This window comes from Dermacentor andersoni, chromosome 7 (genome assembly GCF_023375885.2).
Source record: "Dermacentor andersoni chromosome 7, qqDerAnde1_hic_scaffold, whole genome shotgun sequence".
Taxonomy (NCBI): domain Eukaryota; kingdom Metazoa; phylum Arthropoda; class Arachnida; order Ixodida; family Ixodidae; genus Dermacentor; species Dermacentor andersoni.
The window spans coordinates 111,081,070-111,103,157 of NC_092820.1; the positions used below are offsets into that span (position 1 = coordinate 111,081,070).

Here is a 22,088-nt window from a genome sequence, read left to right on the forward strand (position 1 = left end):
ACCCCCCGGTAAACGGCATCAGGCCTTCAGATTGCATCTCTCCTACAAAATCAACTTTAATTTACCTAGTTTGGTAAACATTTAATCCTTTCGTGTGTCTTCAATCGTAGTGATAAATGTAGAAGCATATGTCCCTTTTGGAATAGAATGGACGTGAAGCGTCGAAGCTCGTTGAAATCCCTTGATTATTTTAGCGGCTCAGGTGTCATCAACGTTTTGTCCGGTGTTGCGATGTGTGCCAGAGGACAAAGCAAAAGGAAAAGTTGGTGTCGCCCCTTTGGGCAACATGCCTCTTATACGGACACCGTTTCAAAGACTCGCGGTCTATCTGATCTGACCATTATCCCCATATGGTCGCTAAGGCCCCAAACGATCCTTTAGTGGATAGAAATATTATTCTAAGGTCGAAACATCTTTAAATAATTTTAAACAACGAAAACGACAATTAATGCTTCAGATTATATTCAACCAGCGCAGTATCACTCCTCCAGTTCGACCATACGACTCCAGGATAAATCTATTTAAGCATTCGTTTTTCCCAAACACAAGTGCTGCATGGAACTTGTTATCAGCACATTTGGTTGGCTGCAACAGTATGAAATCTTTTTTTTTTATTATATGCCCCCGCAATATAGCCAACAAAGGCGCTGCAGATAATCTGTTCAAACAAAAAACAGAAAAGCTATTGTTATAAGGTGACTAAAATCTTTCTAAAATTAACGACATTCTTGACCGGAGAAAAGGATGCAGGGGAATGAACTGTAGGGAGACAAAGTAGATGGCACGTCAAATTTGGTGCCTTAAGCAGGGAGGCGGGGGATAAGAGATTAAAAGAAGAACCAGAGATAGAGGTTGACATCAGCAGTGCAAACACATGGGCACAATTGCAAATGCAAACGCGCGCAGTGCAAACGCGTGGCGTCATTGTCCAAGAATCTTTGTGTGCAAAAATGGTGTATGATGTAGCCGGCATAGCGATTTCTATGCTGAACACAGTTCAAATGGAAACGATTGCCTTCATGTCCTACACGGCGCTCTTCGACACTTGGTGACGCACCCCTGGTCTCAACTCACAGAAGGCTCAGGTGGAACAATTGCCGCTTATGAATGCCAGATTAACCACCCCTGTTGCCCCACCACCACCACCAAACACAGTACCTGCTCGATCGTCTCCTCACTGCTCCATGAGTCACGGATGGGTGTGTCTCTCGTTCCGATAAGGCTTTCGATAAGTAGGCTTTCGGAAGAGCCGCCTCCAACTGGAGACGCCACAGTAAAGTTCTCCCTAAGTTACGAACACTTATTCTAGAGGTACGCAGAAAAAAGGGTTTGTTCTCACTTGGTCAAGACGAGCAGTGTCCTCCTGGAGCAGGCCACGGCATCGCGAATGATGTCTTGCAGGAGAAAGCCGCCCTTGAAGTTGCGCTCGTGCGTGCAGTACGTGAACCCGTGAGCTGCCAGTAGCGGAAGGATCTGGTCATGCACCAAGCCGAAGTCCCTGCTGCTGAAGGAGACGAAGACGTCGAAGAGCTTGTCCGTGTCCTCCGAGATGCACGGTGACAATCCGCAGAAGCTGCAGTCGCGAAGCCAAGCGTTGAGCCTCCGCTTCTTGTGCAGGTAGGTTGCCGCTAGAGCCAGAAGGATCGCCAGGAGCCCTGTTCACAAAACCCAATGGAACCGACTGGTGGAAACTTGAAGGTTCAGTGACTATCCATATTCTATGTTACAACAGCATTCCGTTTAGTGAAGTTTATTCAAACTGTATGAGCGCAGCTACCTTTCGCAAGCAGGGCAAAGGGCAAAGTTCATCCCCCAACACACAGGCGTAGCATTGGACCGTCAGCAGCAATGGCAATTCGCAACACAGTGAGCCTGAATTTGACATGATTTTATTCTGGAACACTTTGGAACCATGAATTCTGGCGTTCTGCGTGTAAAACCCGCGATTTGATTATGAAGAACGTCGTAGTGGTGGACTCCGGATTAATTTTTATCACCAGGGGATCTGTAACGTGTCCCCAATGCACAGAACACGGGTGTTTTCGCATTTCGCTCCCATCGAAACGCGGCCGCCACGGCCGCGATTCCATCTCGCCACCTCGGGATTAGTAGCGCCACACCATAGCCGCTAAGCCACTGCGTCGGTTATTCAACAACGTCATCCAGCAGCGCTTACAGTAAATACATTTTCTATTTCGGTTAAGCAGCAAACACTCTGTACCGCTTTTTTTCTGTATTCTTTTAACGAAGTACACTGTTAATAGGTACGAATGCGCTCTCTGGGTTCAGACAGCCCGCTTGGAGAAGGTAAAGATGCCTGAGCTGGCCTGCGACTTAACGACGCAAAAAACTGCTGGCTCAGAAAACTGTATGACCACGCACCAACTCAACCGAAAAGTGCCGTCTAGGTCACGCATCTCTGTGTGCGTGATGTGAGGCAAAACACTAGAGCGGTCTCCAGGAAATGCCTGGGGCGCATTTCCTGGAGAATCGAAATGCATTTTTACCTCGGAGCACCTCCGAATGGAATCACCTGCCAGAAGCAGCTACTGCTATTACGGATACACGAAGCTTCAACACTTTTTTGAATAACATGCTTAACATTGCCTAATTATTTGCACCCAGTTTGTTCTTTCTGTTTAACCTGTTTTTTATATTTAGATGTTGAAGTTACTCTGCTCTTTCTTAGTTGCAACTGAACATATTTTGTATTTTTTGTAGATCCTGATCTATATTGTTATTGTACCAATTGTTCTATCTTCAATTTCGCTCTGTAATATGCCCCTCGCCTCTTTAGCGTGCACAGCCAAAGGGTAAAAGAAAGTAAATAAATAAGTACGTAGTGCGTGTGCGGTAGCGAGACTCCTCACTGGCGTGACTAGACGGCTGTGTTGTTTTGATTAAGTTACTGGTGATAAAGTTATTACATTAGAATAAGCAACAATCCACCGAGGTACAGTATGCGTTAGAAGCAACGTAAAGCTCCGTTCAACTGGCGCTTCAGGTTGCCTACCAAAACATATAGCACTACTGTGATGTTCAAATCCACGAAGTGAAAATTCGCGATGCAGATATTTGTCGCCGAACACCAAGAGCACAAACAAAAGCCTAATATATAATCTAAAAAAATGGTACCTAACGGTTGCACCGTCGTTCCAACTACATCATATTGCAATCGTCGCCTTAGATCGTGAGCGAGGTATCTCTTATTGCCAAGCGTGTGATTTTCAGGCAATCGTCGTGTCACATTCCGTTCGAAGTAAGGAGACGAACAGTGCTACGCCTATAGAAGGCTTAATTACCGTTATCAAAGGAATTATTCGCTTAACCGGTTAGTTGCAACTGAGGAGACAACGAATCATCACCACGAGCGCATACTGGTGCCAATTACGAGTTGACTCGTCGTGAACGTTTCGCAACTTTTGCACACGTGCATATGGGAAGGTTCTTGTACTGTTGACCGACAAGCAGTACACAATTACCTTTTCAATGTTTCTTTTTTTCTACGACACCAGCAAAATGCAATAGCTTAACCTGGTATCATGTTTGTTTAGAAAACTGTGGCGTAAAATATGCAGGTTTAGCAAAATCCAGCAGTCGAAAAAAAGTACTTTTGAAATTTGTCACGGCACTTCAGGTATTACAGGCGTATTTTGGATGCAATTATATTATTCAGGCAGCATTTGTTGTTTAATCGAGCGATCCCGTACTGAAGACAGCACTTAACCATTACGTCTGTACCATAGTAGAGGTTGGTTTATTGATAAGCCCATTCGTAATACGTGTTGTCTGCAGCGAAGCAAACATCAGCACGGCATGCGGCGGCTATTCTCTCCTGCAGCTGCCACAGGAGGAGAGGGAAGGCCGTTAAAGAACATAGATTTTTGTAGGAAACTCTATGGTAAAGAGGACGAGTGGTTCATTTGAAGGATCGCTCGACTTTGTGCGCAGGCGCGAGTAAGAGCGGGCGCGAGAGAGAAAATCTCTCCCTCAATATATGACTCTGCCTAGGCACTACGGAGGGGGCTTCTTAGCGCACGTTGTATGCGTTTCTACATGCGTTGTATGCGTGTGTGCGTTTGTTCCTCGGTGTGCCGGCATGGCGGACTGGGGTCGAGTTTGCTTACGATCGGACGCTGGCTGTCGTCTGGGACAAAATAACAAATTAAGTTTTCTACTACTGCTGCTACTACTCCGCTACAGTTTTATTGACTACTCAATCATTAAACAGGATACAGAAACAGTCAATGATATATTTTCATTTACCCTGAATAGTCCATAGATGTTTTCATTAGGGGACTGCATGTGGGGGCGCAGTAAAACAAGTGCTCTTCGGCTCCGTACCCTTAGCCTTGCTACCTCAGAAAGTTCTCGCCAGGCGTAAACCTTCAGCTGACCCAGAACTTTCGCACTACAGCACTGCCTCACAAAAAAGCATAAAAGTTGGCGCTCAGCTAATTGCGCGCTCCGCAACCCGGTTGCGCGAGAGCACGCATTCATTGCACCTCAGCTACGCAAAATAAAAACGCGCCAAGCGTCTCAAAGCGCTCGCTTGCGCGAAAGTACTTCATTTCTCGAAGGACCGCCCCGTGGTCTGAAGTCGCACTTAAATGATTTCGCACGCACAACTTATAGGAAGTGTTTTGGTGTGCTCGGATTTTTAAATGCGCAAACATTGCTATTGTTACCCAATGAGAACGCTGTCTGTGAGTCCGTCCCTCCTCCGCGTAAGATCGCTCTCAAGATGGAGCCTGAGGAAGAACACGACGACGAAGGCGCGAGCAGTCGCACAAACGCGTCTCCGTGACCACGTGACGTGTGCAATCGGACACGCACTAGGCTCACTTTTAGTGAGCCAGAACTGCATTTAATTATTAGTAGAACAGTGCGCACCAATTACTCACCCATGGACAGGAGGAGGTACGTTGTCCGTCTCGGCACCACGGTTGGGCAAAGGTCCTTCTCCCCTAACGTAAGAAGCGCCTTTCCAGACACTCCTGGGCTCGGGCTTTCGGCACATATGATATCTTTTGCATCCCGTATCTGTGGAAGAAATGTGGGAAAAAACCCGGAGGAATAAACATAAGATTATATCTTAGTTAAAGATTAAGTTAGAATTTTGGGGCTTTGTTACAGAAGTTTAGCCTGCCTTCAAAACGAACCGCTTCAAATAAAGAGGCCATTTAAAGCGGCCCTCGCTTCTGCGTAATTATGGATAATTAGCGCAGGTATCTCAATTTCTAGTATTGGTTCGTATTAGACGTTTATGTCGTACAGCTTTCCAAGATGCTTTTGATCAGGTTTGCTGTTTCAAAGCTGCTTGCAACATGTTTGTACATTTATTCGGAAGGGAGGTGGCGAAATTTGCCGGGGTTGTCACGTGATAACGCCTCCTTACTACTTCCTAGGACTGCTTCTCTTTCCAGTAGGCAATGGTAACGGGACATACAAGCACACATCCGTGAGATCTTTTTATTGTTGTCTGCGGCGGCTGAAAACGCACTTGCGGTCGACGACTGGACCAACCAGTTTGAACCATCTGGGAATTGTGCGCGCTCTCAAAGAACTCTCCCGCAAAGTCAATTTCAATACGATTGCCGACGTGTTCATTACCAGATCACGTGCCGGAAGGAACACTTTTTCGCTGATCGTGAAACCATCGCATCAGACAACGAACTGGTGTCTCCAACATGAAAGAGAAAGGCGCCCTCTTACAAGTCAAAAAAAGCCACCTGGCTTAGAAAAAAAGTTATTCAAGGGAAGGAAAACCGAGTCCATAACAGAGCGAGCAGGGTTAAAGACTTTCGGGGACGCAAAGACGCCTGGTTGCGCTAGTCGTAAAACTGTCTAGTCTGTGCTATGCATTTTCCGCACTAATTTTTTTCTTCGTCATATGCTGTATAAGCTGCTCAATAAAGAAATCGACACTGTTTCTGCTTCCTCTCGTGTCCTTTCGCGCTTTTGAGATATCGCTGTGTCTTATTCATTCATTCATTCATTCATTCATTCATTCATTCATTCATTCATTCATTCATTTATTCATTCATCCGCCTGATAATCTATTACCCTGTAATCCTTTATTCGGCCGCCGGAAATGACTGAAAGCAATGGCCTTACACATGCTTGAGAAGTTAGTTCATTCGGGTGTAATGGCGCAAAAGTGGCTAAGGCCATCCTGCGCCTTAGCCAGGGATGGCTAAGGCGCAGGAGCGCAAAAGTGGTCTTAGCCACTTTTGCGCCAGCCACAAGATACTAAGAAATCAAATGTTAAAGCACCGAACGCTGCGTTACTTTATAGTCTGTGCAAAAAACCAGTTTCTTCTAAAAAGCTCAACAAGTCAGTGAAGGGCACTAGCGGTTCATCTCCGAGTATTGGGGCGGGGTGTAAAGTTATGTTATGCTGTGTAAAGACAGTGTTGTTTGTGTATTTCATGTTCACGTATTTCACGTATTTCGTGTTCTAGTCGTACGAGGTGGTCAGTTGTCGAGCAGCCCTTTCTGTATTCGCACTGGTGCATGTCTATTAGGCTCCTTGATTCAAGGATGAATGTGAGCCTTATGTTTATGATACTCTCGTAGGATTTGGCTAGACAACGTGTTAATTCAATGGATTTGTAGCTGCTTGGGCATGTTGCGGATTTACCTGATTTCAAAAAAGGCACTGCTACTGCATTTTTCCAGTCTGTAGGCATTACTCCAGATTCCCATATCTTGTTGAAAAGTTTAAGAAGTGTTTCTACTGAAGCTTGATATAGGTGTGCGAGCATTGTGTAGTGGACACAGTCAAGACCTGTTGCCGTTTTTTTACCGGCAGAGAGAATTCTGTTCAATTCTTGCATTGTGAGGACGTTACTATAAGGTTCATTTGAAGCCCCAGTTGAGGGCAGTCTCTGTTTCTCCGCCGACTCTTTATATTTTAAGAAAGCATTTGAGTAGTTTGCTGAGCTGGAGACCTTGTAAAGTGTTCGCCTAATAAGTTGGCCTGGTCCTGTAGTGTTGTCTTTGTGCCTGGACATGTGAGTAGTGGTATTGTGTGTCATGTGTGCTCTACTTTGAATTTCCTGACCTGGTCCCACATTCGTTTTGACGTGACTGTATTATTATTGAAGATATATATTTTTGCCGTGACGATTTCTCTGCCTGTGTTAGAATAAATCGTGCTTTGGCTTTGGCCTGTTTGAAATTTAAAAGGTTGCTATAAGTGGGGTACGTCCGAAGGATTCCCCAAGCCTTATTTTGTTCTCTTTGGCTTCGGTACACTCGTTTGTACACCAGGGTTTTAGCATTTTGCGCACAATACCGGGTGACTGTGTTATTGCCTTTTCTGCTGCTGAGATTCTGACATCAGTGATTTTTTGTTACGTTCAGCAAAGCCTAGTTCTGTCGAAAAGACAACTTCCAGTTTCGCGTTTTCCATAAATCTGGCCAGTCGCCGAGCTGTAATTTCCTCTGGTGTGGCCTAGTGAGTAAGATTAGTGGTGATGACAAAAGTCTGATGATTGCGGGCAAGGGATCGCTATCCTATGACGTGTCGAGGGCTTCCCATTTAAGATCATTAAAAAGAGATGGTGAGCAAAAAGTTAAATCTAAACAGCTAACAGCGCGCGAAGTCGGTGAAAAGTAGGTCGGTGCACCTGAATTTAAAAGGCAGATATCATTTGACCGATTAAAATCTTCAACCAGTTGCCCTTTTGGCCAGTTTTGACACTGCCCCAAAGAGTACAGTGAGCATGAAAATCCCCTACCGAAACAAATGGCTCCGGTAATTTACCTATTATATTTTCTACGAGTTTAGTAGTAAAATGAGCCTGGTGTCGGACTTACATCGAGCAAATGGTGATGGTTTTGTGAGCTATAACGGGGGCAGCAACGTTTTCTACGTGACTGGTAATGGGAACTTCTCTAGCTGCAATACCGCCCTGCACAACAATGGCTACACCACCCGAAAGCCGGTTCGTCTGAGTGTGGCCGCCCCGTCCAACAGTGAAACCTTTTAAAACATTTCTGTGTTTTTCGCCTAGGTTTCTTTCCTGTAAGCATAAAGCCACAGGGGAGAAGTTAAATAACACGTCTTTGATGTCACCTAAGTTATGTAAGAGCCTCTACAATTCCAATGGATAACAAAAGCCATTAGCAAATTGAAGGGTAAAAAATGGCATTAACGAGTGAATAGGAGATAAGAAAGATGTTAGATGACATGGATCTAAAGAAAGCTGATACAAAGGAGCAATAACCTTTAGGTTATCGCTTTCTTATTTAGAGTAGTTATTGGGACTTTGTCCCTCTTTCCGCGCTCGAGAGAGCGCTTGTGCTTCAGCGTCGACGACACCGGGGTTTTTGGGTGGACCTCGATCACTCTCTCTGAAGCGCTGGAGGACCGAGAGTTGGGCGTGAAACACGTGTCTCGGGCCTCACGGTTTCGTTGATTTTATAACCCTGCTGAACTGGTGTCTGCCGCCCCTTTGAAGAGGATGGAGCAGCACTGGCTGCTTCCACCACGGGAGCGAGAAGCATCACTACGGTAGCATGGTGCGTGGGATCCCAGGAATCCTGAGGCCTCTGTGACGATGCCCCTACCTTCGTCACATCGGCATAACTACCTCGCGAAAGGTATGACAGTCGCTTTCTGGCTTCAAAGAACGAGATTTTTTATTTCATGTTTAGTGCAATTACTTCTTTTTCTTTTTTCCAGCAGGGGCAAGACCGCGAGTACACGCAATGACCTCCATTGCAGTTAACACAATGTGGGAAAGAGGTGCAATTCTGAGATTGGTGATCGTTGGAGCTGCATATAGGACAAGTTGTTTGTCCTCGGCATCCATGTGAAGCATGTCCAAACCTTTGGCACTTGAAGCATCGTCTGGAGTTGGGGATATATGGTCTGGCAGTGGCTTAGCGTAACCTGCATCCAGCAAGGTAGGCATTACACTTGTTCCAAAGGTAAGGATAACATGTTTGCTTGCGATTTCTTGGTCGTTGCTCCGGATGAAAGTTCTTTGTACTTTGCCAACATTTTGTTTCTGGAACCTTTCAACATCTCCTCGTCACTCAAGCTAAGAAAGTCTTCTTAAGCTATTACTCCCCCGCTTGTATTAAGTGGTCTGTGGGTTGAAACGGTCACTGTCACGTCGCCAATGCTGCTAATTTCCGAGAGCTTCCCTGCTTAATCTTTATCATTTAATTCTACGAGGAGGGGCCCACTAGACATTTTGAGGCTTTGTATGTAGGTACGATTTTGTCTTTTAGACAATTGGCCATTAGGAATGGGGAGAGCTTTCTTACTGGTATGTTGCTTTCACTGTACAGCACATAGTTTTTCGGAAATGATGGAGCGTTGCTCCGAAAGGAGAACTGGAATGGTGCTTCGGTGCGGCATCTTTTCAGACGCCGATCACAGGCAACAGAAGTTTGTGTTGCCATGAGAAAAATAAATTTGTTCGGCAACAGCGCCGACCGCCAACCACGGAACCCAACAGGAGGACGCGGCGCAGCTTCCCTAAAAGCCTGCAGGACGCCAGTCGTACGCCGTCACCAAATATGGAGTACCCAAGGTAGGATAGCTACCCCAGGTTAAAGGTTGCCGCCAAGGAGAAAGGAATCAAATGTAAGGGATAAGAAGACGGGAAAGGTCTAACAATGAGAGAGAAAGACGAAGATTTGAGAAGATGGAGAGGAAAGGGCGACTGAAGGTTTTCTCCAGGTGGGTCAGTGTAGAGGCGCCGTCTATGCGAACCAGAGGCCAAAGGAGTGTGTTGCCTCCGCCGGGAGCCTTAACAGTCCAAACACCCAGAATTTGCTCTACGTCGAGGCTCCCCGTTTCCCCGGACACGGCTAAGCCGCACACGGCTACACGCGGGAGATTCCACCACTCCTGTGCTCGGGTACGTGGTGTCACAACATACCAAAAGCCTGCTGACGCAGACGCCCCTGCGGGTGCTTGACAAGTGATTGCACTATTGCGTTATGGGTTCACACTGCTTTATGCAAATAATTCTGGTCATAACATGTGTTCAGAAATTGTTATATAATGTGTAATTTTATATATGTTATGTCTTAACCTTTCACGTTACCTTTCCTCAGAAAAAAGATTTCTTGACTGTGTCCGCGTATTAAAACTTTCACAAGGCATTGTATGCCTTTTTTCACCCGCCGCGTTGGCTCAGTGCCTATGGTGTAGCGCTGCTAAGCACGAGCTCGAGGGATCCAATCCCGGCCGCGGCGGCCGCATATCGATGTGTACGAAATGCAAAAACACCTGTGTTCCGTGCATTGGGGGCACGTTAAAGATGCCCAGGTGGCCGAAATTTCCAGAATGCCCCACTACGGCGTGCCTCATAATGAAATCATGGTTTTGCGCGTAAAACCACGCACTGTATGTGCATGGCTGTTTTCATTGTTGTGCATTTGTGCGACTGAATAGGCACAAAACACACAAAGCTCCCTGACGTGCTTAACTGAATGCGCTGGTCACACGGCTCATCCGAGTGACGCCAGTCGCTTGGTAGTGGGAGGGGACTCAGAGGCTGTGAAACTGAACTGTCTTCTACTATGAGGCTTAGTAAATGTTCAAATTAGGCCGTCACATAAGTGAACAATTCTTCGAGGTCCCATGAATTTTCTTTGAGGGACCTATATATATATATACATATATATATATATATATATATATATATATCACTATCATCAGCCTGGTTACGCCCACTGCAGGACAAAGGCCGCTCCCATACTTATCCAACTACCGCGGTCATGTACTAATTGTGGCCATGTTGTCCCTGCAACCTTCTTAATCTTCTTAATGTCATCCGCCCACCCAACTTTCTGCCGCCCCCTGCTACACTTCCCTTCTCTTGGAATGCAGTCCGTAACCCTTAATGACCATCGGTTATCTTCCCTCCTCATTACATGTCCTGCCCATGCCCATTTCTTTTTCTTCATTTCAACTAAGATGTCATTAACCCGCGTTTGTTTCCTCACCCAATCTGCTCTTTTCTTATCCCTTAACGTTACAGCCATAATTCTATTCATAGCTCGTTGCGTCGTCCTCAATTTAAGCAGAACCCTTTTTCTAAGCCTCCAGGTTTCTGCCCCATACGTGAGTACTGGTAAGACACAGCTGTTATACACTTTTCTCTTGAGGGATAGTGGCAACCTGCTGTTCATGATTTGGGAATGCATGCCAAACGCACCCCAGCCCATTCTTATTCTTCTGGTTAGTTCAGTCTCATGATCCGCATTCGTGGTCACTACCTGCCCTAAGTAGATGTATTCTCTTACCACTTCCAGTGCCTCGCTACCTATCGTAAACTGCTGTTCACTTCCAAGACCGTCAAACATTAGTGTTCTGCAGATTAATTTTCAGACCCACGCTTCTGCTTTGCCTCTCCAGGTCAGTGAGCATGCATTTGAATTGGTCTCCTGAGTTACTAAACAAGGCAATATCATCAGCGAATCGGAAGTTGCTTGGGTATTCTCCATTAACTTTTATCCACAATTCTTCCCAATCCAGGTCTCTAAATACCTCCTGTGAACACGCTGTGAATAGCATTGGAGAGATCGTATCTCCCCGTCTGACGCCTTTCTTTATTGGGATTTTGTTGCTTTCTTTATGGAGGACAACGGTGGCTGTGGAGCCGCTATAGATATCATTTAGTATTTTTACATATGGCTCATCTACACCCGGATTCCGTAATGCCTCTATGACTGTTGAGGTTTCGACTGAATCAAATGCTTTTTCGTAATCAATGAAAGCTATATATAAAGGTTGGTTATATTCCCCACATTTCGCTATCACCTGATTGATAGTGTGAATATCGTCTATTGTTGAGTAGCCTTTACGGAAATCTGCCTGGTCATTTGGTTGACAGAAGTCTAAGGTGTTCTTGATTCTATTTGCGATTACCTTAGTAAATACTTTGTAGGCAACGGGCAGTAAGCTGATTGGTCTACAATTTTTCAAGTCTTTGGCGTCCCCTTTCTTATGGATTATGATTATGTTAGCGTTCTTCCAAGATTTCGGTACGCTCGAGGTAATGAGGCATTGCGTATACAGGGTGGCCAGTTTTTCTATAACAATCTGCCCACCATCCTTCAACAAATCTGCTGTTACCTGATCCTCCCCAGCTTCCTTCCCCCATTGCATAGCTCCCAAGGCGTTCTTTACTTCTTCCGGCGTTACTTGTGGGACTTCAAATTCCTCTAGACTATTCTCGCTGACATTCTCGCTATTCTGCTACTGGTACTGTATAAATCTCTATAGAACTCCTGAGCCACTTGAACTATCTCGTCCATATTAGTAACGATATTGCCGGCTTTGTCTCTTAACGCGTAAATAAATTTCGTAAATTTCCTTCTCATATATGAAATCTGCTGCGACTACTTTGCCTGGATAAAAGTAACCCTTGTGACTCTAGGAAAGACTCAAAACCAACGACGAACTGTTGTTCCCGTGCCAGGGTCTTGAACATTAATGTTCACCGTAATAATCATAAAATTAACCATCCAGATTTTCCAGTTCAAATCCCTAATATTCGATTTAGGTCATTTAAGACGTTTCTTAATAGAATAGTACCACAGTAAAACCACTGATTGCTGAGGTAGTCCAGGTTGACCCTTACACTTATAGGTTGTGTCTAAATCCAACCCTCTGTGTAAGAAACAGCAATCTCGAATAGAAATTGTTGCTGGGCGAGTTGGTTGGATCTAAAGAATACATTGTTGCGCCAAAAAAGGAAAATGAAGACTTTGGAAGGAAGAGTACGAAACAACAGATGGGCGCTGAACTTCAACTGATTTTATTCTTACAGCAGGGCAGGGAGAATGAACAAATGCGCATGCGTACATCAGTGTTGCCTAGAACGATTCCAGTGACGTTTTTAACAGTTGCAACTCGTTTTCAAACAGTAAAACAGACGTGTCACTAATACAACTCGTGCCTCTCTCTTTAATGTGATATGACTCCAAAAGTTCTCTTGCTAACGTATCACCACTCCTGCCAAGTATCTTTATCTCGCGTAGCAGTGGCTGGCATCTGCCTTCCAGGCAAACCGTGCAATGCACAGGTAAATGCGCATTACCTTTATTGATTACAGACAATTCATGCTCCCGAGCCCGGTCATTAACACATGTCCCCGTTTGACCAACGTAGGATTTCCCACATTTTAGCGGTATTTCGTATATAACGCCCGTCACACATTTCACGTACTGTCTAGTGTGCTTTTTCTGGCATGCTGACTTTTTGTCAACGCGGCTTATGCGCGGGTATAGTCCGGCCAACTTGCGTGGCGCCGAGAAAACAACCGGCACACCAAACCTAGTAGCGACTTTCTTCAAGTTGTGGGAAAGCTTGTGGACGTATGGCACCACTGCTGGTTTGCCTCGTTTTTGGTCTGGCCTAGGCGTATGCCTTTTTCCCTTCACCCTCTGGAGCAATGTCTTTTGATCTGTCTTTATTTTTGACAAAGTCCACGTATGTTGGCAGTATAGCCCACGTGCCCAGAAGGAATTGCTACCGTATGATTCGGCACACTCAAAGTTAGTCAAAAGAGGAATAGTCACTCTTTGCCTTGAACCTGCTCTCATGAAGTCGCGCCCACACGCGATGCATACTAGCTTTGATAAGCAATTGGCCAGGCTACACACAGCCGGCTACCCGAGCTCGGTCGTTGGGGCGGTGTTCGGCCACAACGTCCGGTCATCATGCTCAACAAACGTGATCGCCCGCACGGCTTTAGGCGAGTGAAAAGCAGCTTACGAGGGTAAAAAAACGGATACCGAGCCATGTGTGCGCTGTGAATATTCCTTTACGCTGAACATAACTATTGCAACTAGTGCGAAATACGGACGAACTATCGTCACGGACACGAAGCGGTCGAGGTCATAGTTGAAATCGGCGCACTGAATGGCGTATTGAATTTTCCGCAATTTTCTGGTCGCAACTGTACAAATAGAAACAGTGTTTGCATAGCGATACCCTGCTGAATCTGGGCAAGTCGCATTTCAGTGAAAAAGCGCAATACATACATGCATGCGCTAGTGCCGATAACGTACTTTCTGCTAGAGCCATCCCGCGTCCATCTTTCACAATGCCGGCCAAACACCAGCGTCGCCTGACGGCAGCACAGAGTTCTCGGCCTTGTGCAAGTCCTCTATTACAACAGCGTCAAAAACTAAATTATTATGACCCGTTTTATTGTAATGCCGCTGTTGATCTAGTACGCGCACTCATGCGTTTTGTTATTCCCTTTTCAACAAAAAAAAAAGAATTCTTTTCGAGATTCTTTTCAAGGAAACGAACGTCAGTTATGTGGGAATTTGTTTCAGTGCTTCGATGTAGTACGAGTGCTACTGATGCTCGATGATAAACTGCAATGTGGCTATGAAGGGACCCAGTTTTATGCTATTGCGTTCTTATGCCTTATTTTTGAAAAAATAAATAAATACAAATACTATCGTAGCATCTTGAATATCCGTGTCGACAACTCAACGACACGCATGACGCATATTTTATTACGTCCCAGTAAGCACTGCGTGTTATTGTAGTCAGTGTACCCCGTAAAGCCAATACTTAATAGACAGCAAAGAGAAAATAAACGAACAGCGAAGCATTGGCGGGGAATACTGAGATAATTTCTTAAACAACTACACAAACAAGTTCCGAGGCCTAGTGAGGATCAGCATGATTATTGCTGCCATGAGCTGTCGCAGTCTGGAAAGGTCAAAAGCACCACCTCTCATGGTTGCTAAGGCTGCGTTGTGACGTCGGCGTCATCAACTTCGGTGAAATGCCGAATGCTAGTAACCTTTCCAAATATTGAGGAATGCTCGCAAGCAAGCTGAAATACATGTGAAGTAATGACGGCTCAAGTAGCCGGTGCGCAAGATCACTGTTAGCAAAAGATGGTCGGTCGCTTTGATTTGGGACCCACATGCCGTCATATTCTCCTTTGAAAGTAGTTGTGGACCTGCCTAGCAGTTCATGACGTGGAAGGCATCACTTACAGTTAGCCGATAATTTATGCGTGGTCCCCTATCTACAAATCCTACCGATCGCAAGTAAAAACAATAAATTTTTCTAGGTATTTAGCTAGATAGCCGGAAAGAAAACTGCTGCGACAAAGCCGCGAATTATATTCGCTGCTATCGTTACTAGCGGGAACACCAGCGCTAGGAAAGTTTACATATGACGGGAATGATCGGCGCCAGAAGGACTTGTGTGGTCGTGGTTGTGACCTGAGACGATCTGGTTGTAGTATGTATTACGCTTTCTCTTTCTAATTTAGAACTAATCATATTATTCGGAACACTTGAGTGGAAAAAATATTACCGCGCAATCGTATTAACTGTGAATTGGCGTATTTACAAACCAAAGTTTTCTTGAATATGGTGAAATTGCAAAGACCTATTAGCAATTCAAGCCAGAAAGACGAAGTCGACGCAAATCTATGCATTACCCATCATTCTCGTGCCGGCTGATCGAGCCGGCATACCTGGAGCACCCGTTGGCTCGAGTGCCGGAGTTCTTTTTACTGAACTTAGAAACTATGGCGAGTGAAAAGCTTGTCGAGACGATAAGGCACGTCTACGCCTTGCATCTCCTGGACGTCTGCACCATAAATTGCATGGCTGGCACTGTTGTCAAAAAGAGAACTTCACAGCCCACTTTCACGGCGACAAGCGTGAAAAGGCGGTGGCCACTTCCTATGGCTGCGCATCCTGAAAGCAACAGGCCTCGAAGCAGCTGCCCGCGTTGCATGTCGCAGACGCACGTCTGAGCGCACAGCTCTGCGCCCTCAATGCGCTCTTGGCATGTGCGGCGGTGGCCATTTGTCACGGACGGATGGATGGATGTTATGAGCGTCCCCTTTGGAACGGAGTGGTGGGTTGCGCCACCAAGCTCTTGCAATTATACTGCCTAATGTCCTACCTAGGTTAAACAATAAAAAAGAGGGAAAAGAAAACACTATGAACTGCCCCACCCAAATTTTCTGATCCCCTATTTCGAACTGTCCTTTCTGACGTCTCTGTTTTTTTGTCGTTTCCCTACTTTTCTTCCACCAATCTTTTAATCGCCTCTTACTAATGCCTATTGCGGACATTTTTACTTTTCCACTGCTCTCGCTGAACCCAAGGGCTTCAAGGAGGCCAGTGGCGCCTAAATCGACCGCTGGGTAGACGTCTTCACATTCTAATAAAACATGCTCCACACTCTCCCTAGCTTTACCGAAGCAAGCACATGTTTCTTCTTCCGTCTTATATCTCGCTTTATAGGTGCGTGTTCTAAGGCATCCTGATCTCGCTTCGAAAAGTAATGAGCTTCCCTTTGAGTTATCATAAAATGTTTGTTTCCTCATTTCGTTTTTTCCTCTTAAGTAGTTACTCATGGCTGGTTTCTTTTCCATTGCCGCCACCCATGAGATTATTGCAGCCTCTCTGACTTTCCGCTTGACCCTCTTTGTTGCTGTGTTGCCCACCCTACAGGCTGCATACTTGCTGGTAAGCTTTCTAGTTTTTTCCTCCACTGTGAATCAATGCTTTTCCTGTACAGATACCTCAACACTCTTCCAGCCCATTTACTTTCATCCATATTCCTCAGCCGTTCTTCATACTCAATTTTACTGCGAGCTTCCCTCACTTGAAAACTAGTCCAGCCTAAACCATCCTGCACAGCTTGATTTGTAGTCTTCCCGTGAACGCCCAATGCGATGCGACCCACTGGCCTTTGGTTCCCGTCGAGTCCTGATTGTACCCCTGATTTAAAGCAAAGAAATGCATTTCCAAAAGTAAGTCCTGGCACGACATCGAGCGGAGTCACCGCCTGGTGGACAAATACTGAACCATACTGTGTATGGTGCGTCGGGTTGTCTGCTGGCCACTGCGTGTTTACATGTACTCGTATGCAATGCGCATTCTCTAAAGACTGTTTGTCTCTTTGAACAGAAGTAGTAAACGATGGTTTCAGTTTTCTCGACGATGTAAATAAATATTTGGGCTTGCGCTGTAGTCTTTGCGCTACGCAAGGTCAGTAGCTGCAACATAGAGATACTGCGCTGTAATCCCGGCCTCGGCAGCCGCTTTTCGGTGGTGGCGCAATGCGAAAACATCCGTATACTTCGTTTTAGGTGCTCGATAAAGAAGCTCAGGTGCTCCGAATTTCCGGCGTCCCCTGCTATGGTGTGCCTCATGATATGAACGTGGTTTTGGCACGTAAAACCCTAAAATTTATTTTAAGAAACATTCTGCGCGTTTGACTGAAAAATGTGGTACCTGGGGCCTATATGCCATCAGTTCAGAGCAGTGAGCGCGTTTTATTTGCCTACAGACGACATAAATCATCAGCAGTGAGGCGCTGTAGTGTGCACTTCAATGGTGGCCGCATGTGCACTTGAAGTGGCGACGATGCTTCCATCTATAGCTCTGCCTTGCGGCGAATAGTATATATTATACTAGGGCCGTATTCTATAAACAGTATTCCGCAATTGTTATTTTCCACTTACAGCCACCATCACTAATCCTATGTCCAGCATCACGAACGGATGGAATTTTCCCTTACGATCACATCTATCGTAAGAACTTTTAGTGAATACGGGTCCGGGTCATTATGAAAAGCCAGATAGCCTCGTTGCGTACAACAATTGCACCCAGCGAACAAAAAAAAAAGGAGGCAGCAGCGTTTTTCTGTCGGCTACCGGCAATAGCAGCAAGAAAAACTTCCTTGTTGGCGTCCGGGTTAAATCCCGATGCAATGACATGCGTCGACTTCCTGCCTTGTGTTTGAGGCAGAAAGGAATTTTATTGGCTGGACTCAAAATCTTACATATTGATGCTCGCTGCGTCTTGTGGTCTAAAAGTGTCATCAATATTCAGTTGAAAGGTTCCCGCATTGCATTTTCAAATGATCTTTGTATGACAGAAAGAACTCCGCCTGAAGAAAAGTCATCCGATGAAATTGATTTAAAGGAGCCTCGGTATGAAGTAGGCACAATTAGACAAGCCAAGTGCATTGCTCTTTAAATTTGCTTTCAATTTCAGCCACTGTAGCTCTGTATTGTTGCCGCATTTGGCGATATGCCACCCACTGACAGGTCTCCTCTCAGAAACCTTACAACAGTGGTCTGTTTTCTCATTATGCTTCGCATATGCAACAAAACAAGGTCCTGTTACCGCGAAATACTGAATGCAGAACATGGCGCCAGAAGTGACCCTTCTCCCCACAACATAGTGAATACGCACATACAAACCAGTGCCCCAATGCTTCTTCTCCATGGGAAGCTTACCACGTTTTGATGAGCTTGAATCCACCGCCTGAATCTGTAGTCGGCACAGTCGCAAGTAAAATGATTTCCAGATAGCCATAAGGAAGTGAGCTTCCGACGTGTTACGAGGTCGTATGGCAGGTGGCGCAGGATATTGTCACTCAAGTCGAGGGAGTTCACGCCTTCTGGAATGTCTGTCACGTTGATGCTCTCAAGCAGATTGTTTTTGATCGACAGGACTCGCAAATGTAGCGCTGCCTTTGTGCCGAAGTCGCCGAGGTGTTTGAGCCGGTTTCCGCTCAAATCCAATTCAGTCGTGCCTCGGGGAAACGCCTTGGGAATGCGGCCCGTTGCCACCGACGAGCAGTTGACACCAATCGATCCTTGTCCGAGCGAATCCTTGTGGCACTCGCAGCGACAGCCCGAGTCGCAGCCTTCTTCCCGTCTGAGCAAATCTCGTTCTGTTAGGTTCAGGAGCGGCTGTCCTCTAAGCCACCATGGCCCGTCGCAGATAGGATACTCGACGACTCGAACTTCGCTGCTCTCGGGCAAGAGCCATGCGAGTCTGCAGTCGCATATCAAGGGATTGTCTGCAGGAGAAAACAGAGAGGAAAGATAGCATCAAGGGGGCAAAAAGAGTGTGGTTAACGGGTAAGCTGTGGTCTTTCTCCCCCCCCCCTTTCTTTTGCAAAATGCGCGACGAACCTTGTAGTTACATAGCAATTACGTGAGCCAAACGTTGTCACGTTAAAGCAGGCAGCAATGGCGCAAGCAATCACACCTCTATATCAATCTGCAGGTTCAAATTGCACTCCGTTATTTCACTAACTCGTTAAGAAAGATAATACTGATATAAATTGAGTGGCAGCGTAGCCTCCATGGTAATTTCTGTTCTTTCACACAAAAATTTCCGCTTCTCAGGGTGCGCTACAGGTCGCCTAATCCACATACTCCGCATAACGCCGCATAATCAATGGGTGGGTACCGGTTGGTTCGGGTCTCTGCGATGTAAAGATAGCAGCTAGGAGGAGCTTTTCTTCCTAACCACAATCAGAAACAAACGTTCCCTAAATAAGCGCTTTCGGTACATAAGAGCCATATTTGCTTTTTTGCCGTTATCTGGCTACTTATTATTTTAAATACCGGCCCTTTAAAATATCACCTTTAGATATATATCGCTATCGGCACCTTTCAATATCGCATTTAGATATCGTCGGTTCGGCTACAGTCCTCATTGAGTTTGACGCAGTGTTCTGCCTTGAAGGTAAAGTATTCGCTGCACAACATGGCTCTGCCGACGCAAGCTGGGCTCCGCCCAACGGGAAAGCTAGAATGTATCTTGATTCATAGACACGTCGAGTCTTGCGTCATTCCAGATTTCATCGGAGCAAACTACGCGAAAACTAGGGAAGCAAATCGGGAAACGCATCACGGTGCGATATCTTGCGTGCTGATGCAGCAACCCTGTGCGATGACGGTTCTAGCACTGCCGAAAAGGCCTCACAAACGGCGAAGAGAATTCGGCCATGTGATCAAGGGCGCTATAACGTAAAGCTATTCCAAGCTTTTCTATTCCAGTTCTGCAATCATCCCTCCGCCATTGACCAACAACTTTTTTTACCACCCCTGCTTCGCCTGTCTGTCACGCGACGTCACGAAAACCGCGGTTACTCCCTTTCTGATATGATGTGCACGCACTGATTATGCATGGCTGCGAAGAACAAAAGTAAAACTATTATTTCTCATTAGGCACCTTTTCGCCATTAGACCTCTGCGATTGGTCAACAGCTTTCGGGCTGCACCCACTTCACCTGACTGTCACGCGACGTCACGAAACCGCTGAAACTCGCCGCGTCAAAGTGACGACGTGTACGCGTTAAAGATGCACTAATACGCCGAACAAAACCTAATTTTCTTCTGAATAGCCGCAGGCTGCCACGTTCCGAAAGGAATAAAAGATGGCTGCCGCCGATCGCTCCGGCACTGGATACTCGCACTTGCTGGCAAGCATGTCTTCATCGGCGTCTAATAAAACCTTTTGCGTGTCCGTGTAACGTTTTCTAGCACTTACGGCACGTTTACGACATCGTTCTGCCAACTCTTCTTTGCTGATGATCCGTTTTATCGTCATTCTTAAGCTTCCGTTATATATCGCTGTGATTTTCCACCAGCCGCCGCGAGCTATGTGAAGGAAAGCGGACCATTCGCAGATGCTGGCACCGCCCTCTTTATCCGGTCATCGATTTTGAGTGCAGTAGCTCGGCCCTATCGAACTCATCTCCAGTTGAGCGTACTCTTCGCCTCTTGTTGACCGATTAGATAAAACAAACCGGTTACTGTAGGCAGTGTTATTTGTTTTTAAAGCAAACAAAAGTGACCTCCTATGAACGAGGAGGGCATTTGATTGATCTGTTGTGACAACTCTGCGGGTGACCGCCTCATGCTTGCGTCGGCGGTTAGGTACATTTGACTCAGGAGAATGGAATAAAAACAGATTGGAATAGTTTTACGTTATAGGGCCCCATGTCGCGACCACACCACGTACCATCCTTGCCTCAAAAAAAAAAAAAAAAATGTCACCGCGGCCGCAGACAAGGCTTTAGGCGAATGACGCGCAGCTGGTGGTGAAGCTGTAGCTCATGTGTGTGAAAAACGGATAACAAGAACTATGCGCGCGCTGCATGAATTCTTTTAAGCGGCCGTTGACTCATAGTAACAGTGCCAAACATGCGCGAATGTTCAATGCGCCCTGTAGATAGCCAGCACCACCCACAATCTTCCTTCGCGTGTCCTACGCTCTCTGGCGACGTCTACCCTTCGCGTTGCTGGCTGGAATCCACAGAGTTTATACAAAGTGTCTATTCCTGTCTCCTCTGTCCACTGTACGGGTTTCTGTCTTCCTTTGATCGCGTCCCCGTCCTGCTCCATTTGATCGATGCAAGCAAGAAAGGCGCCCTTGCTCATGCCACTTGCGAACCTTGCTCGGATTCTGAAGGCCTCGCTTCCCCAATACTACTTAACAAAAATAAATGAGAAACGTAGCGTAATGCAAAAAAGCACGAACCGTTTTCCACTGCTGTCAGCAATGAAAGACTCAAATGTTAAAGCACGCGACGCCCCCTCCTATGAATGTCTGCATTGTTTTTCTACTTTATCCCACGAGCAGCGCATGTTCTAAAATGCTGAACTACAACAATTATTGAGATGCAGTAGTCGTACCGGGATTTAGACATTATTTATTGCAATTATTTTTGCGACCTTAAAACAAATTAACATTGAAAGCACTGAACGTGAACTTAACTTTTTTTGCCAATTATCTCACAGCACACGGCCTTACTGGTTTTCGAAGGGTCAATTCAGGCTAGCTAATAATTTGTGATGGAAACAGAAGCCACCTTAAAAACAAGCACTGCTTTCCTACTTTCTCGCTGTATCCGCCATGTACCTATATATATATATATATATATATATATATATATATATATATATATATATATATATATATATATATATATATATATATACGTTATACTACCTATATATATATACGTTAGGTTATATATACCTATATACGTTATACTACCTATATATATATACGTTAGGTTATATATATATATATATATATATATATATATATATATATATATATATATATATATAGAGAGAGAGAGAGAGAGAGAGAGAGAGATAGAGAGAGAGAGAGAGAGAGAGAGTGTCAGCTCTTATACAGCGCTCCTGGAAATTCCGTGCAATTAGGCGTTCCCGTCATTCCCGAACACGCGCAGTACCCCGGTCCTACTCTGCCCCACTCTCTGCTTAACAACCGCACCGCTTGCG

At 45.6% G+C, this 22,088-nt stretch overlaps 2 protein-coding genes across 2 annotated transcripts in view; both read right to left on the reverse strand.

Annotated features, from left to right (window-relative positions):
- LOC129385807 (keratocan-like) overlaps window positions 1–22,088 on the reverse strand; it is a 59,173-nt gene that overhangs the window by 24,615 nt on the left and 12,470 nt on the right. The window lies entirely within an intron of this gene.
- Window positions 1–22,088, reverse strand: part of LOC126534620 (protein toll-like) — a 30,097-nt gene that overhangs the window by 4,364 nt on the left and 3,645 nt on the right. Inside the window, exons 2-4 of the mRNA XM_050181889.3 lie at window positions 18,273–18,841; window positions 4,905–5,043; window positions 1,340–1,655 (exon numbers count right to left, since the gene is read on the reverse strand). Coding sequence (XP_050037846.3) covers window positions 1,340–1,655; window positions 4,905–5,043; window positions 18,273–18,841 — 1,024 coding nt within the window. The remainder of the gene's footprint in view (window positions 1–1,339; window positions 1,656–4,904; window positions 5,044–18,272; window positions 18,842–22,088) is intronic.